Source organism: Chelon labrosus (assembly GCF_963514085.1).
Source record: "Chelon labrosus genome assembly, chromosome: 11".
NCBI lineage: Eukaryota > Metazoa > Chordata > Actinopteri > Mugiliformes > Mugilidae > Chelon > Chelon labrosus.
In genome coordinates this window covers 1,605,574-1,623,526 of record NC_140344.1, presented here as the reverse complement: position 1 = coordinate 1,623,526, position 17,953 = coordinate 1,605,574, and the positions used below count along the sequence as shown (strand labels likewise).

The 17,953-nt window shown below is 40.3% G+C and overlaps 1 protein-coding gene across 1 annotated transcript; it reads right to left on the bottom strand.

The window, feature by feature from the left end:
• Positions 1-843: 843 nt before the first annotated feature.
• Positions 844-17,668, bottom strand: slc7a10b (solute carrier family 7 member 10b). The gene is made up of 11 exons (XM_084555542.1): positions 17,305-17,668; positions 11,969-12,173; positions 11,068-11,219; positions 6,724-6,849; positions 6,474-6,627; positions 5,598-5,721; positions 3,680-3,783; positions 3,504-3,600; positions 2,008-2,157; positions 1,731-1,908; positions 844-1,641 (listed from the first exon to the last, which is right to left on the bottom strand). Exons 1-11 carry the CDS (start codon positions 17,444-17,446, stop codon positions 1,511-1,513), a joined length of 1,563 nt encoding a protein of 520 aa, XP_084411668.1. The 5' UTR covers positions 17,447-17,668; the 3' UTR covers positions 844-1,510.
• Positions 17,669-17,953: the final 285 nt, after the last annotated feature.

Genomic DNA, 17,953 nt, shown 5'->3' with positions numbered 1-17,953 from the left:
GTTTACTCTCTATATTTTGAGAGAAATGAGTATCTAATGCAGCAGCTGGTGTTAGAATTTAACAACATTAACATTTAATTTGTCAGAAGGAAAGCACAAGGTCCTATATAAATTCCTCCAAATGATTTTTACTTGTTTTATCACTTGATTGTGACATTGTTTGACTTTATTTAGCATCTGTGGCAGCTGCCATCCTCTCCTGGGCTGCTGACATTAATGCGGTGTTCATGTCTCATCGAGATAATGTAATTGACATTTTCATCTTAAATACTGTGCGTGTCAACTTCAAACTCAACAGGTCAATACAACAAATACGGACATGTTACATAAGTCAGAATCTCAGAAATGTAGGTAAACTCAGTGGATACTGATTACACTCTGTAATCTCACAACAACCTTTGATGATATGAACACTTCTCACTCAACCTCTGCAGTTCCACCATCTATATTATATGACATCACTATGTAAAGGATTTTGAGCTTTTGGGAATTTGTGTTGGCTAAATCGGAGTTTACAGTCACACAAGCTCAGCAGAGCCTTGGGTTAAATGCTTGGACAGCACACTAACATGCTAGCACACAAACCTAGTTTAGCATGCTGGCATTTTCTACTTAAACAGAAAGGTAAAAGGTCTGTTTCTAAATATTTATCTTATTTTCCCACATATCTTTTTTTTCATCTTTTTTTATTCTGTTTTTATCTATTCATTGTATTTTGCTTCTTTGAAGTCAAGTGGGCTCCATGCACGAATAATTATATTACTGGTAATGATGCTGCATTGTTACAATTGACAATAAAGAATACTGAATCTTGAATCTAAACTTAGTTAATACATAGTACTGGACAAACAGGACATTTTGTGGTTTCTGAGTGAAATTTCACAGGTATGGACATTAATGTCTGTAACTAGTGTCTTGGTAATCCACTCAATATTTGTCAAGATATTTCAGCAGGCAGCAGAAATTATGATCTGGTCCTATGAGCACAAAAGTATACCTGTCATTCAACCAAGTCAGTATGGTAATTCTTTACAATGATAACACAAATGTCTATACAAAGCGGCATGTCAATTCACTCCAGTAGTAACAGGTGCAAGACTAGTGAGTATAAATTGGGTTTAGACTTGGTCTGAAAAGATCTTAAGGCACAATAAAACACCAGAAAAACATTCAGAAAAAAATAACTGTGCACTATTAGTGTCACTGTCAGTCAGCCACTGCTCTGTCATGGTACAAAATAAGAAACAAATGGTCCAAAATGTGAATAGGAGTCACATTCACAGTGTGTCACTGTTGGCATTATGTTGTACTTCATGACTTAGTAGAAAAGAGATGAAAATAAAAAGTGCAATCAGTTCACACAGAGCAGCAGGAGTTTCCACTTGACTGTAGTCTTAGAGGGTCAAAGGTCAGATAGAAAGCTCCCATTGCAGAAATGCCTGGACTTACATAATGACAGGAGAAAACCAGGAGAAAAAACAAAGATCTTCATATATATCAGAAAAGAGTTTTATGAATTGGCAGACAAACTGCTCCTGCCTGATGACCGGTCAGTCCATTCTGAAGGACTGGCAATCTCGATGGGGTCAATCTGAGGAAAGACTACATAACACAACCTCTGGCCCACATATGTCGCCCTCTCTGCAGAAAAAAAGTCAAGAGTTATGTATTAGCTACAGGACAAGATTCAAAAAAGACTTCTTCCACCAAACTATTCTTTAGAAACTCACCAATGAAGGTGTAGATGCACTTTGGTTTTTGTTTCCAATGGACACCCAGAAAGTAGACAGGTACGCCAGTAAGCATGATGACCAGACCGACGCCACAAACAACCGGCTCAGAGTAAAGACTGAATCCCAGCAGCAATGCCCAAAACATCAGGTAACACACAGGAACCAGTAGATTGACCTGAAAAAGAACATACAAGGTGATAGCTGATAGAAATAATAAGGTCAGTGTGAGGATGGATAAACTCTGACCCCGAGTTTGTTGATTTCTTGAGGGTACCTTGATTGGTCGGTACAGGTTGGGTTTCTTCCAACGGTAGTAGAGCAGACCTGCAATGGTAACGCCGTACGACAGGTAGTTGATGAAGGAGACATAGTTGATCAGGTTGTGTGTTTCTCCAATGCAGAGAATAACAATGGTGGCGGCACACTGTGAAACAGCAAGGCATGACAATGTAATAAACGGTAAAGTAATACTTGTTACATGCTGAAGTCATGTAACAAATATCTCTGGGATATAGTCAAGTCGGAGAAATAAAGCCTAATGTCCAAATAACCCTTGTTTGGCCTAACATAAAAGTTAGTGTCTACAGATTCTTTAGAGAATTCTATAGATATAATTCAATTCTCTGATCACTGATACATACAGAAGATTTTCTTCCAGCTCAGGCAGAACTAAAAAATAACATTTGCTAAAATGAATTGTAATTGAAACACTATAACTGGAACACCGCACAATTGAACTTCTTGTGGTTCTCTGACCATCTCCTCAGCCTGTTTAGCTGTGCTTTGACCCGACTCAAAAAAAAAGTCTAGCTGTATTTATATTCCCAGTCATTTTGTATATTGATTGTCTTTACTTGCTAATACTTTATATCACCCTAGTTTTCTCTCTCTCTGTATGTTTATATCACTGAGTCCCCTAGGTTTGCCAAAATGCAAACCTAAATCGCTGGACAACAACAAACACATATTGTATAATACACATCAATAAAAATGAGTTTTTAGGAAAATATAGGAGAAACTGTTGCAAATTGTCATGGCTTCAGCGGGCCAAAAGACAACAAACATAAAACTAAAAGATATAATATAAAAAACATGCAAATGACACCATACTGTAGCTAAACCATAGACTGTACAAAGATGGATGACGGAACAGCTCCTCTAAAGTAAAGCAAAAGCAAGTAGAGCTCTCCCTGGAAACACTAACTTAGATTTTATTTCAAGGATGCTTTCTGTCATTTTAGTTAGTAGTTAATATAATACTGATACATAATCAAGTGTCTATCTTTCTGATAAGTTTTGTTTTAGTCAGTTATGTGACACTATAGAAATAGGATCTGACATCATGATCAATACAAGTTGCCATGCCAACTGCTTTGTGAAGTGGTCCCGTAGTACCATGAGAGAAGGAAAAAATAAACAAATAAATAAATAAGTACAGCGTATAATCCAACCATTCTTTGTAACTGGTGGAGATAGAGCAGAGCGCAGTATTAATCAAATGAAAACATGAGTGAGTCTGGCGGAAGTGTGGGCAGGTCATCAGCATCTTGGCTCCGCGTGGTTTCACACTTTGACCGTACTGCGCAGACTCTGGCTCCAAACTCGCAAGATGGCCCGTATCCCCGGGAAAATAGCATCAGTTTTGCCAATGCAAGGAAGTGGGGACTCATTGTCCATATTTATATACAGTCTATGAGCTAAATTGAATTGTCTGTTCATCAAAGGATTCTGCTGACAGTCAATGTAATGTCAGTGTGAGACTATACATACGCAGACCAGCAGGGCAGGGATGGGTGTACAGTTCCTGTAGTGGATCATAGCCAGCAGGCTGGGCAGGTGACCCTCTCTGGCTCCTGAGAAGCACAACCTGCCAGCACAAACATCCAACCATCAGCAGCATGAGCAGCAGTTATAGCACGCAGACAGACACAGGTACTCAGTCTCACCTGGAAGATGTGAACAGGTAGCCATTGATACCTCCAAAGGTTGACAGAGCTACCGAGATCGGCATGATGACAGAGAACACACCCAGCAGCTTCTCACCAAATGTCTGAACAGTAGAACAACAGAAATAGTCATTGATGTGCACATAAAATGATATTATATGTATGTATTTCCAGTTTTTCAGTAAAATTCTATATCAAATTAGATTATGAATCATTTTTCATGAAATTCAGGAAAGACATTCATGGTGTCAAAAAGATAAAGACTTTTTATCTAGAACTGCCAAGAGGTCTAACACATGCCTGGCAATTAAAAACAACCACAAACCAAACGCATTCCTTTAAACAGGCTATATGTGTTTTGCAGTTTATGCTAACATGATAACCAAAAGCATGTAACCAAGCTAAGTAAACATGAGGCTCTGTTAAGTCGAGACACAACTGATGTGACAACTTATCCTGATTAAAACCTGAGCATCAGTTGACAACGCAGAGCAGAGTAAAGCTGAGTCTGGGATGTTTTAATGGCAGTTTGAAGTTTGCTGAGCAGACATGTCAGTGTAAAAACCCAGAGACGATCTACTTAAAGGATGTCTTTCAGAATCTGCTCCATGTTTACTTGCATCACATCATTTCTAATCTGACGACTGGAAAGCCTTTGTGGAAGTATGAGATTGTTTGTAACACGATGGGCTATCATGCTAGGAATACCTATTAGAAGGTGAGTCAAAAGACCACAACAACATGGTCAGGAACAATACAAGGCTGTGGTATTTAGCTGTAAATTGATATTACAAGGCCCAACATGTTCTAAGAAAGCATCACACACACCACTACACCATCAGCTGCCTGGACTGTTGACACAAGACATCTTGTTTGGATCAGAGTTCGAACAATTATGCCACAATAGTATTTATAGTACTACAGTATCACTGACACTGTTCTCAGGTCATGTTCTTTCAGGTATCAATTGTTGTTGTGTCTACCAAATAGAAATGTGATGTTCATGAACGAATCAATTTACTGGCTCTTTAAAACGAAGGACGGGAACTGATTCGTAATTGCAGAATACACACACAATGTTTATTTGATATGCTAATATTGCATGACATCATCTGAGTTGTCAACACTCCCTTCAAGTGAGTGCCTCAGTGCGCGGAGGTCTCAAGGCGGTAGAGGACATGCTTCGTTTGAAGTGAGTGGCTGGTGACTCAAAAACACAAAATGAGCCAAAGAAAATGCAGCAGCATCTGAATGCCCTTTTGTGATGACAAAAACGGTAAAGCCAAGTGTAATGTTTGCCAGGATATTATAGCGTTGGTGGTGTAGTGGTGACCATAGCACCCTTCTAATATCTTTAACAAATTTCCCACGAGATAAATAAGTGTCTATTTATGTAGAATCGATATTTCAGAATAATTCAAAATCAGATAACTCTAAAATAGAAGATATATTGGTGGGATATCTAATTTTGAATTATTCTATCATACTTATACTATCATTCCTCACGGTGATTATTTCCCATATAAAATGAGTTAACCCCTGGCTGGCTTCTTAAAAACGAATATAAAAATAAGCCAGTCTTTTGAACAGCTCTTTAAAAGGAACGAATCCACAAGATGCGGCTGCCTTCAAAGAGCCGTAAATTCCATCTCTACTACCAAATCTCTAAACTATAGAGTCTCTCCAGTTTTTCACATTTCCTTTGAGTATGGAAATTCATATCGGATAGCACGTCAACTAGTTCGGACAGACCATGAACTAGCTCAGAGTGTTCTGTCAGTGGTGCCATCACCCATGGTTTCCTATTGCTTGTAATGATTCTGTTCTATTAAATGTTTTTTGTTCATCATTAAATAAATGCTATGATTTCATAAAAGTGACAGTGACAGCACACTCATTGTTTAGCAACATTACTCACTACAGCCACAGCATTGGATGACAGCAGCTCTTCAGGTGACATAGAGGAGAAGTAGGCGATGTTGGTGAGCGTGTACACAAAGGTCACCAATGGAATGGAGATGTAGATGGCACGAGGTAGATTCCTGACCGAGGCCACACACCATGCACATATGATACAGTCAAAACCAAAAATCTATTAAACATGCACTGATGTTGATGACAGGCAGTAAAAAGCAAAGTGGGCTTTTTTATTTGACTTCTAACACAAAATATTCACATGAAAAGCTTTCTGATCAGAAAAGCAGAATGACCAGGAAAACCAGTGGAAACCCACTAGTTGTAATTAGAGTGAAGAAAAAACTGGTAACTGATTATGCACTAGACTAAAAGAAAAAACAAAAGAAAAAACACAAGAAACTGTTAAACTGCTGTATTCTTGTGTGACAAATCTTTAAATGATATTACACCTACATTTTTTATTTATTTTATTTTTTTATTCAGGTCGTGACAAACTGTTCCTAAAAATAAAACCAGAATGTAATTAGTATTAATAAGCAACAAGGAACATAAGTGACCCGAAAATGAAAAAACAAATTAAACTGTATTAATCCTCAACAGTCATCCTGTTTGTTTAACTTGTGTAAAAATTTAAATGCACTCTTTAGAATGGGGGCCAGACTATTACATCACACACACCTTGCCAGTTTCCAACATGTGTGCAAAGCTAAAAAACTTTCTAACGATCGTCAAAGCTATTTTCTACAATGTGAAACCATTCTGTTTTGATTACGATAAAATCTGTCCTTGTAAAAGCTAGAAAGGTCGCTGGCGAGCGTAAGATGAACAAAGTAACAAGCTGACATGCTGGCGTGTGATGAGAAGTGTTAATATTCACCGTCTCGGCTCAACCACTTCCTCTGTGACATAGTTGAGGAAGTTCCAGCCGCTAAACGCAAATGATGCCTGTAGGAAGGCAAGAGCAATCTGCCCAACGGATGGCGTCCTGTCGAGTGAAAAGGCCACGTGTGGAGTCAATGCCTCATAGTTCCCTAGAATATAAATTAGACATTGAGTTTGTTTCTTGTTTCTTGTTTTTTTTATCTTCAGGGAAAGTCAAGCTTCAGGGCACAGATTGAGAAATTTACCATTGCAGATCTGCACAAGGCCAACTACGATGATGAGGCCCAGAGCCATCAGCTTCCCCACAGTAAAGATGTCCTGGATCCTGGTGGCCATACGAACGCTGGAGCAATTCACCCAGGTCAGAAGCACTGAGTAGGAAACACAGCAACATCAGGCCAACACACACAAGAGGACAAAGAAGAGCGCGGGAATAGTGACAGATTAATCAGTAATCATGGATAATAAGTGTAATGTCAGGGGTTCCATTAAGTTCCAGATGTTTGGGCTATGTTTTATATTCAGCTGGATGATGTAATTTATTGTGCTACAGTGATTTATTATTGCACTGCCACAAAGTTATGCCAAGGCATACCTGGGTACACTCTTGTTTTTCACTGCTTTGGTTCTGGAAACTCCTATAATTTGCATTTCCCTCAAGTTTTATTGTGAAAAATGATTACTCAAGTTGCCAGATTATCTATAGAACCCGAACACTGCATACAGCTTCAACACATCTGTCATTGCAACCTGGCAACCCACAACCTGATTCAAGGGGCGTGCACACAATGCTAAATGAATTGGCTGGTTGACACTCCTGTTGTCAAAATGCCAGGGCAGGACAGAGTTCCACCTAAAAACCCAAATGTAGCTGCAAATTTAAGTAGAGTCGGACGGAGCCTTTATATCTGATTTCATATATTTGTTTCCTTTTGTATCTGCAGGACGGCGGCCCGGCTTTTGCTAAAAAGACATGGACATGTATAGTATATTGACCTCCATCACCACAGTAGCACTTCCTCAGGGTTATTATTTGTACTCCTCTAGACCTCAAAAATTAGAAGTAGTAAGGGCATAGGCTCAGAAGTATTAACGACGACTTGATTGACTTGTAAAATATGGTGGGGTCCCAGTGCTCTTGCCGGCAGTGGGCGGCAGTGGCCTGTTGCCATGGGAGGCGGGAATGTGGGAAACAGCCGAGAGAGGGAGGGCACGATTGTTTCACCTCGTCCATCATTGTCACTGGCTTTTCCCCACTCTCTCTCGTGGTGGCCTGGCTCTCCAGGACAAAGACAAGCTGTCAGCCCCACAAAACAAACCACTTCCGTTGCGAAGTGCAAACAAAACCGTCTGGGTCCCCTCTACCACCCTGAGGAAGCTGGGTAGAGCTCACGTTTCAGGATCTGGTCCCAAAAACAAGTGTGAATGATGGCGTCAGAAGCAAGGACTCGCATGCTGGAGTCCAGCCGTTTCACCTCACTGACAGGATTTCATGGCTAGACGCTATTTACTCATTGATCAGACAAAGAAGCAGTGTGGATTAATTGCAGCAGGTACTCTCAGGCAGGACACCAAGCAATTAGGCAACCTGACAGGTCCACGCTGTCTAATGTACAGCACTTGGTCCCTTCTGTCAATGTCACTTTTAGTACTGGCTGTTCTTCCAGTCCTAATGGTGAATTTCTCTTTTTAGTGAATACATTTTGAATACAAACAGAATTTTTGAGTGACAAAGCTCCTTGCCGCTTTCACATCCTATAAGAAATAACCAAACCCAGCTGAAAGCTTCATAATAAATGTAGTTAATTTGGGTTTTGCTGAAGTTACTGCCATTATCTTTTTATTTTTATTTATTTACACATTATGGGGTGATATTATATCACACAGACATTTCAGTATACTTCAGACTAAATTCTTATTGAATCACTGAGCAGTGCCCTTGAAGGTGAGAACACATGTAAGGAGCAACAAAGTGTGAAAAATTTGGAGGGTAATACATTTTCTTTCAGCTTCTTTAAAAACAAAACCGTTACTGGACAGAATGGAATATAACAATGTTTATGTGCATAGCATGTCCAACTAGTACATGCACAAGATCCTAGAAACAAACGTTCCTGAATTCTGTCATTTTAGAGTTAAGGTCAATGTCAAGTTTACGCAAAAGGCAAACTAGTTACTTGAGGCAATCTTACGCTTATCAAATATAATCCCTCTTATTATCCCTCACGTTTTCTAAAATATACTGTCGCTAAAATAAAACATGAGCAACAGAGCATAAATCTATCCTCTATGTCTCATGTCCCATTATATTTTTCCATTATACTAAGATTTGACAACCCCCGGTAATAAAGTCAGGATCTCGATCGCTATCTGGTGGCTGGTTGCAGTAAAGGTCATACACCCCTCCACGTTAGCAAATGGGACAGTAACCAAATTAAAAAATTACACGGATGTCATACAAAGTACTTCTTTTTACATTGGCAGATTTTTTGTTTGGATTATTGAAAGCTATATAAAGGGTGTGAGTAGTAATGACTGTGTTTGGGATATGTGTCCTCTGTCTTTTAGCATGGTATTTTGGTGCAATGATCACCTACCTGCTGTGTCTCCTCCTACAACACCTGGATTTTCTGGGCAACATCGCCTGTGCACAACTTCTGTCTCTGCTCTACAGAGTTGTGTGGTGAGCCTGTTTCTTTACAAGCTTTACACCAATGTCTGCTCCAGCCATCATTCTCCACCACCTACTGCAAATTTTCTGATCACACCATCACTCACGTTCACGACTGTTACACTATGGGTGGGACCAAAACCACCTCCATTTGACTGTCATGAAAACAAAAGAAATGGTAATAGGTTCTTAGGGAATAGTGGACATTTTCAAATACCTCAGACTCACACTGGACAATAAACTCAGCTTTGACCGGTATATTAAGGACATTCAAAAAAGGAGCAACCAAAGACTAGCAGCCGTCTGTTCGAGAACTAGCACCCCATCTCCTCTTTCTATTGTAGATACGTATAGCTCAGACATCTTGTTTTACTGCTCCACCTGTTCCTTCAATATACTCTCTGTCACAAACTGGCCCAAGCTCATGAGTATAAGCTACAATGCAGCAACAATAATTCTCTCCCTACACCCAAACCTCTGAACATCTTAATAACAAGCCAATACGCGCATTGCAATCACAATAGCATAGGATCTTACTCATTTTTATCTCACTGAATTGTCACTTTACTGTCCAGATCTTAGGGATTATGTAATTACTAATATTTCTTTCATTTTCAGTTACAAAATTATAAAAATGTTTTATCATGCAGTGTAACTCTGCATAACCTGCTATATCAACACTGTATTGATATGTCTTGTAAATAACGTGTCATATGTTAAATGTTTATCATACCTGTGTTTATGTTTTTTTTTTAATTATTAATAATTATTAACATCTTTAAATATTTCTGAACTCTAAACAAGAGCATACATTTGGACAATCTGGCAGCAACTCATATATTGCATTTGTCCACATCTGCCTCTCTCATAGTTTGCGAATAACAAAGTTAAACACCATGAATGCATTCAAGAAAGCGGTATCCAAAGGTGTGTTCCATTATTAATTTTGGACTAATCACTGTACTGTTAATCTCTGAGAGTATAGTGTTTCAGAAAAGCCATAAACAAACAGGGAGCTTCCATTATTAGCCCACTAACTAAAATAGGCTGTATATATATGTCAAATACATACATTTCATTCGTTTTTGATTTTATTATACATATTACAGAGCACTTTCAAGTTAAGCCTGCTATCTTGTCTTGGTCTCCTTGAGGGACGCAATGCATTTTTTACTACAAAGATTTGAAAACATGTCAGCCAGCAGTACCATCAGAGACATTATTCATGTGACCACATCCCCTAGTAGCAAGCAAGAACTCAGAGGAAAGGACAGGATCCACCAAAAGCAGCCGCAGAGCAACCACAAGACAGCATGCCATCCTTCATGAATGATGTAAGCATTCTGACTGGTAGTCAGAAAGCAGAGTCAGAGTAGTAGTGGAGATGTTGTAGCCATTTTGTTTTTGTTTTTCTGTGTTTTCTTCATGAAGCCTCCCCATAAATGGTCACCACACTCTCATTATCAGCCACCCTGTTCTCACTATAGACTGTATAAAGATGGAAGACGGAACAGCTCCTCAAAAGTGACGTCCAAGCAAGTAGAGCTCCCCCTGGTGTCTGCCTGCAGTATATGTCATAAGCTCCACCCCCTCCACATTAGTGGATGGGACTCAAGGCCAAACTACATCACTAAATTACACGTCAGAAAATGTTTTAATTAATTAAGTATTAATTAAACGTAAACGTGAGTGAGTCTGAAGTGTGAGCGAGTCATCGATAACGCGGTTCCGCGTGGCTCCACTCTCAGACGGTACTGCACAGACTCTGGCTCCAAACCCAAATCCAAGGGAAAAATGCATCAGTTTGGCCAATGCAAGGGAGTGGAGACATGTTATCCATATTTATACACAGTCTATGGTTCTCACACACACTAAAAACGTATGAATCAGAGACACATGCATTGGTGAAGACACTCACAGAGACAGGTGGCAGACAGCATCCGTGTTGCCATGTATGGGGGAACACAGTTTGGGAAGACGGGCTGCAGGACATAGCTGGAGAAGGTGAGGGCAATGACAGCCAGCGTGGTTGGATACATGATGAGGACGGCACTCCACAACAGGAGAAAGCTGCACAAGAGAAGAAACTTCTGTGACATGAGACAGACTGAAAATCTCTGCATAATTCAGCATTGACAAAAAGATTGAGTGGAAAAACCTGACTTGAACTTAGACTGGGCTCATGAATAAGGATTACTTTTACATTTAGTTTTTAGTGTAGTCTTCATACACACTGGCATAATCGTAAATATCATGTGATTGTTTTCGCCTGTGTGTCGTTACCCTACCAGCCCCTCTGTCCTGTCTCTCCCTCTGTCCTTTGTCTGTTTGTCTGTTTATCCATACCTGTTTTGAGTTGTGTTCTCCATACCCATGGAGGTTCACCCACTGGTTTCTCTGCATTTGTCCCCATGTTTCCTGTGTGTCCTCGTGCCTCATACTTCCTTGTGTTTCATGGCATCTTTTGGATTTTTTATTTTCCTGTATATTGTTTTCTTCTGCTGAACCATCTTTCATTGGATTATCTTTTGTTGGACTGTTTTTTTTAAAGTTTTTTTTTGCCTTTTTAGTAAGTTTTATTAAATTTACTTTTGTTAGTCATCCTGCCCCATTCCCCCGGTCTGTGCTGCATATTGGTCCTCCCCTTTTTATAAAATTGTCACAATGTCCTGAGTATTTTCCACTGTTATTTCATATATTTTCTACCACACCATGCAGTTGTTTACAAAGATCATGTTTCTACATAGAAAGTGAAAAGTTTACAACTTCTGATAAGACCATTGATTCTTCATAAAAAGTGCAGAAGAGGCATTACTTACCCCATCAAACCACCAAATATCTCTGTGACATATGAATAGTCTCCTCCAGATTTGGGAATAGTGACGCCCAGTTCAGCATAGCAGAGGGAGCCCAGTGCAGCAATGCAACCTCCCAGTAACCAAACCACTAGAGCCAAACCCACCGACCCCGAGTGCTCAAGGACCCCCTTGGGAGAGATGAAGATCCCAGAGCCGATGATGTTCCCTGCAGAAAAGAAGGTGTAGAATTCTGACAGGTGCACATTATTTAATGATGCATGTGTGCCATTTTCCAGATAAGGATCACATTGTGATTCATCCACTTGTTTCTGCACCTAAACATTCCTAAATCACTTTCTGTCTTTTTGCATGTACATGTTGTACGTGTTCATAGTTGGCAGTATGTGGACATCTTAAGTTTACTTTCAAGTTTTCCAGAGCTTTGGTGTGCATTTCTGTGAGTAGACTTCGTTCACTTGTCATCATTATTATGTGTTCTATAGTGTCTTGTTTAAGACTCAGGACTCTGCCCCAGTCCTCTGCATGTAATTTAGTTTTCAGTTTCTTAAAAGTTAATGTATGTCAAAGTAAGTAGAAAATGAAAATGATCAAAAGTTAAAACAACAGCTGACAAGTTGTCTAATGTGAAAACGCTATGGTAGAATGAAAGGTGACTGTCTTGACAGCATGTGGAAAATATGTAGGGAGAAAAGTTAAGTTGAAAATAGTATATACTTATTATGATACAAAGGTAAAATGCCAAAGAATGAACCTGATGGAAAATTTGAGTTCAAAGTTCAGGATGGAAATGGGACCTTGCCTACACTACATGTTAGCTCAGTATTTATTCCACAGTGGGGAAATTGGCGGGGTTGCAGCAACATATAGTATTAAGGACAGTGTACAAGACAAGGGAAAGTAAACATTAATTAAATGCTACAAAAAATAGCTAATTAAATACAACAGCAGTTATACATATGTGCTCTATTGGGAGCAGGTTTGGTTGTACAGCCTCACTACTGTGAGGCTGTACAGGAAGAAGGACATGCGGTAAGGCTCCTTCACACAGCGTGGGTGAAGCAGTAGACTACTGAAGGTGCTGCCCACTGCTGTAATAGCAGCAATGGAGGGGGTGGGACTGGTTTTCCATCAGGGATGACAGCTTTGCTTCCATCCTCCGATCACCCACCACCTCCACAGGCTCAAGAGGGCAGCCTAGAACAGAGCCAGCCTTCTTCACCAGTCTGTTATGTCTCTTTTTCTCTGCCGCTCCAGAAGACAACAGATTTCCAGTTGCTATGATGTGAATGATCACAACCATCGAAATTATTATGGGACATCAACCGAAGCTCCAGACTTGAAAAACTGGTGAACATAATTTTGAAATGATCTATTAGTCTATACTTAAAAATTAAAAGATAGTTTGAAAGATCTTTTTTGGACCTAGTGCCTGCTTACAGTTCTCATAGTGATTAATGGATGTAATACGTAACATGACTGTTCTTGTTGACCACAAACCATCCTCTTTGCACAGCACGGTACATGTTCAAGCAGCACACATGCTTTTTCACATGTGACTACTTGTTTGGATGGGTTTTCACATGGTAAAGAACATCACACAGAACATCCCCAACATTTTTGTTGCTGCACCCTAAAAGCACCAATGACCCACTGAGGCTCTTGAGCAACCCCGGTCACACAATCCAAACTGTTCCCCTGTGAGTCTATACAGAGGGCATTAAAACACAAAGAGTTCTATAACAGAGGGAGTTAGAGAGGGATGTAAAGGCCATCACTCAGGATGGGGACAATCCCTCCTACCCAGAGCCTCAGTATGCAGTGTGGAGTACCAGCAGATCCGACGCATTCAGACTACAGCGTTACCAGTAGCACGGCAGAAGGCAGCCAAGTGGCACACACAGCCATTACATAACCAGACATAAATTATCCACTCCAGTCTGCAGAGGTGGGAAGTGACTGTCTCACCTTCTATATCAGTTTATTTCTGCATTTTCCTAACAATGACACAGAGGGAACAAATAGTTTGGGGTTGAAATGAATAAGCTCTAGAAAAAAAATATAGGTAAGGGTTAGCCAATAGACACATGACTTCTGATGTTGAGCTTGGTCCATTGTGCCTAGCCGCCAGCGTGCTCAGAAAGATGCTTCAGCATTCTGCACACAGGACCTTTCTCTTGATCTGGAGAAGGGTTTTCCCCCCAAAAAAGAAAAAAAAAAAAAAGAACCAAGTGTGGAGCAGGCTCTGTTAACCAACACCTGCACCACCAACAATGAGGCCACAGGTCTGGTGTTATGAAGTTCATGGCCACATACAGAAGTTTAATAGACTTCATCTCTCATTTCACTCACACGCGGTTGGCATGTAGCAGTTTAAGGTACATCACTCAAAAACACTTTGGCATACAGAGCAGGCAATTTAAACCTTACCCTACCGGCCCTACGTGGCTATAATCCTTGTTACACACACAAAAAAAAAAAAAAACCCAACTGATAGATCTGATAAACTTTCAGTCCCTACAATTTAGGTTTGTGGTAAAAGTAGAGTAAGTAATTTCAATTCAATAAACAATAAATATTATGACAAATTCACTGAATATCTCATTATGGCCTGCTAATTGTCCGTTTTGGTTTCGACTGTCCAACTAATCAGCCACAGGAAGGGGAGATGGGACAAAGGAGTCAGTGGGGATGACAAAAAAAATCATTATTAGAAGATGAAGAATAGGAGGGATGATAAATCTTGCTAATGCCAAGTAGGACCAGGGAACAGATGTAAAGGAAGGAAAGGAAATGCTGTTACTGTGGAGACTAGGTAAGACCATGTTGTTACCTGAATACAAAGGGTTTATCCAAATTTGGTTTGCTACAGCCAGTATTGCAGTACACTGACCCAAGACACAAACAAAAGACGATGCCTGCCGGGACTGTAAATGAGCACCAGTTATGGTGATGGTTTTATCCCACGTACTATATTGGACTGGTTGTCTCAACCACAATGAGCATATTATTAAACAGACAGAATATGGCATAGCATAAGGTTTGAGCTTTTCAACACGTAATTTGTAGGTATTCTTTCATCTACTAAAATGTTGGACAAATATATACACTGATCAGGCATATCATTATGACCACCTTCCTAATATTGTGTAGGTCTCCTTGCGCCTCCAAAACAGTCCTCACTCATCAGGGAATAGACATGGGCCTTCTGAGGGTGTCTGGCAAGAGAATGTTGTTAGTGGGGGCCTTTGGGTCCTATGGGTTGAGGGGAGGGGCCTCTGCGGATCATCCCACAGATACTTGATCAGTTTGGGATCTAGTGAATTTAGAGGCCAGGTCAACACCTTGTACTGTTCTTCATGTTTTTTGAGTTGTTCCTAAACCATTTGTGTGTGTCAGGCTGCATCCTGCTGGGGATGGCTGCTGACATCAAGGAGTGTCATTGCTATGGGGTGGGGGTCTGGTCTGTTCTAGGTGGGTGGTACATGTCTAAATTACAGCCACATGAATGCCAGGTCCATAGGTTTCCCAGCAGAATATTGTATTGTCACAAAATGGTCAATGTTATTCACTTCTCCTGTCAGTGGTTTTAATGTTGTGGCTGATCGGTGTATATGCTTTAACTTGGCAGATGAAAAGGTCAAGGAGCAAAAGGTCATTAGCAACAATCCTCTGAGATACAATAAAATCTAAAGTAAATTTAATAGCAATCAGTTGTGTAGTTGTCAAGCTATTTCACTCTGGACTATCACTGAACCCGCAGACAAGCTGACTGTCTTGGGAGAGTGTGCTTGGCTGCAGCAGACGCATGGAAACACAAACCAGCTTTGCGTGTTTAGCTTCAGATGAAGCCACAGCATCTGAACACTGAAGACAAACAAAATGTTGTCTTTTCTCCGGCCACGTTTAAAGTGATGAGCACAAAAAAACTCTTCTTTCTAGGAAAGAATTTCTAGAAAAAAGGCAGCTTGTTTCTGCTCCTGTTTCTGCTACTGTTATTGCTAATTATAATTACCTCCTTTTAATAATGCGGTTAATCGAATAACATATTTTCATGCACTGAACAATACAACAGCAAAAAGTAAATAAATGATTTTATAACATGTCAGATCCTATCAACCCTCTCTTCACATATCTTTAAAAATATATATCGACTATGTATTGGCATAAAAAAAAACTTCAGGTTTGGGAAAAGATCAGTGATGGTTAAAGATAGTGGACCTCTGTTGTCATGGTTATAATAATAGGGGCATGGAAGGTCATGGAAGGTCATGATTAAAAGAAATGCGGATTATAGGTTTGAAATGGGAAGCACAACTGTGGCATATTAAAGCTCCATTACTACCTGAAACCATTTCCACCCTTGCTCTGTTCCATATAACCACATCCACTAGAAGGTGCTGTTACAACAACACGTAGTATAAGCTTTGCACAAATGACCCATTGTTTTGTATGGGAGTCTCTCCCAGTCTCTCTCTTCTCATTGGCTCACAAACCTGAGGTGTCCAGTAGAGAGGTCTGCAGGTTGACCCTTCTCATGTTATAGCTTCCTGTTGCATTTTCTTGTCTGCATGTTTGGTATTCTTGTCTTCCAGGGAAACCACATAATCAACACAATTTCTCAATTTAAATTTGCTCAAATAAGATGGCTTTTTACGTTTCTGTTATAAATAGGTGATATAATCAAAATCCACGTCCACAGATTTTAGATAAACGTTTATCTGAGTCAGCAAACCAAATGGATATCATGCAGGGTTATCTATTTTAACATATGAACCTAGCTACAGTGGAGGATTAGCAAAAGAAAGCAAGGCATTAACTTTGATGGAGATCCATGAACTAAAGTAGACTGAAGATGTGAACCTAAGAGTGATGGAGCAGAGTTGTGAAGCCAGCCCTGTAGGGCTGTAGCCTGCAGGCCTCATCCTCCATCCAGCCCGATGATGCTTATATTTACTGTGCTTAGGTGTGTTTGAAGGTCCCTGCTGCTCATTCTGCTCCAGCAGACAATGTCCTTCTGCTTGACCACCAGCCTGCTTCCAGACTTCATATATTTCAGCCACGTAAGCACTACAACTCTGTTTGATCTGAACCCCAAACAAACATGGAGACCCCCCATTTTCTTAAGATCTGTGCCACAAACTATGATATTTGTCTGCCCATTCAATTTATGAACAATTCACATGGAAGTTAAGCTTTATTTTAGCTGTAATTTACCAGCCCTGCAGCTGTCTATTAAAGAAGTAAAACCAGGCTAAGTTGTTGTGAAAAGTTCTTCAGTGATAAAGTAAAAGGCAGGACTGTTCCCAAGTGGCAGCTATCTTGTTTTCCTGCCTCACCTATGATGATGGTGCAGGCACTCAGCAGCCCGATCTCCTTCTTCAGAGTCACTCTGTCGGGGATTTTCTTCTTCTTCTTGCCCTCCTTCGCGGTGCCGTGCGTGCGGGAGCAGATGCTGCTGCTGCCGTTCTGTCCATCCATGTCCGCCTGCCCGGGTCCGGTCCGGTCCGTCCAGTCCAGTGTGTTCCTCCCAGTCCCAGTACTCCCAGTGCTCCTGTCCTCTCCTCACTCCGCATTCATGCAGACTGAATGGGCTGCGCTTGCGCAACAACCTGCCGCTGTCCAGGGTAGAATGTTAAATACCCAGGACTCACCGTGAGGCGTTCAGGAACACCGGGAGGAACTGTCCTACTCAATATTACCCTATACAAATCAATCATTTCTACACGAGATTAAACGTATTAGCATGCTCTTTAGGCGACTGGATCTTCTTTTAGGTCGCACAACGAAAAAACAAACAAAAAAAAAACAAACAAAAAAAAACAACTTAAAGGCGCAAAAATATGAACCACACGTGTAGCTATTTTACATGGCTATGGTTAGCAACATGCCCGTGTAAAAGCTACACAAACGTCATGTTGCAACACTCATATTCACTTAAAAGGTACTTATATACATTTTTATTTTAACCCTTAATCTTCTTTATCT

Coding starts and splice junctions, on each gene's coding strand:
- slc7a10b (XM_084555542.1), bottom strand. CDS start 17,446: ATGGATGGACAGAACGGCAGCAGCAGCATCTGCTCCCGCACGCACGGC. Junction 6,628..6,723: donor CCTTGTGCAGATCTGCAATG/GTAAATTTCTCA, acceptor TTTATATTCTAG/GGAACTATGAGGCATTGACT. Junction 1,909..2,007: donor ACCTGTACCGACCAATCAAG/GTACCCTCAAGA, acceptor GTTCTTTTTCAG/GTCAATCTACTGGTTCCTGT.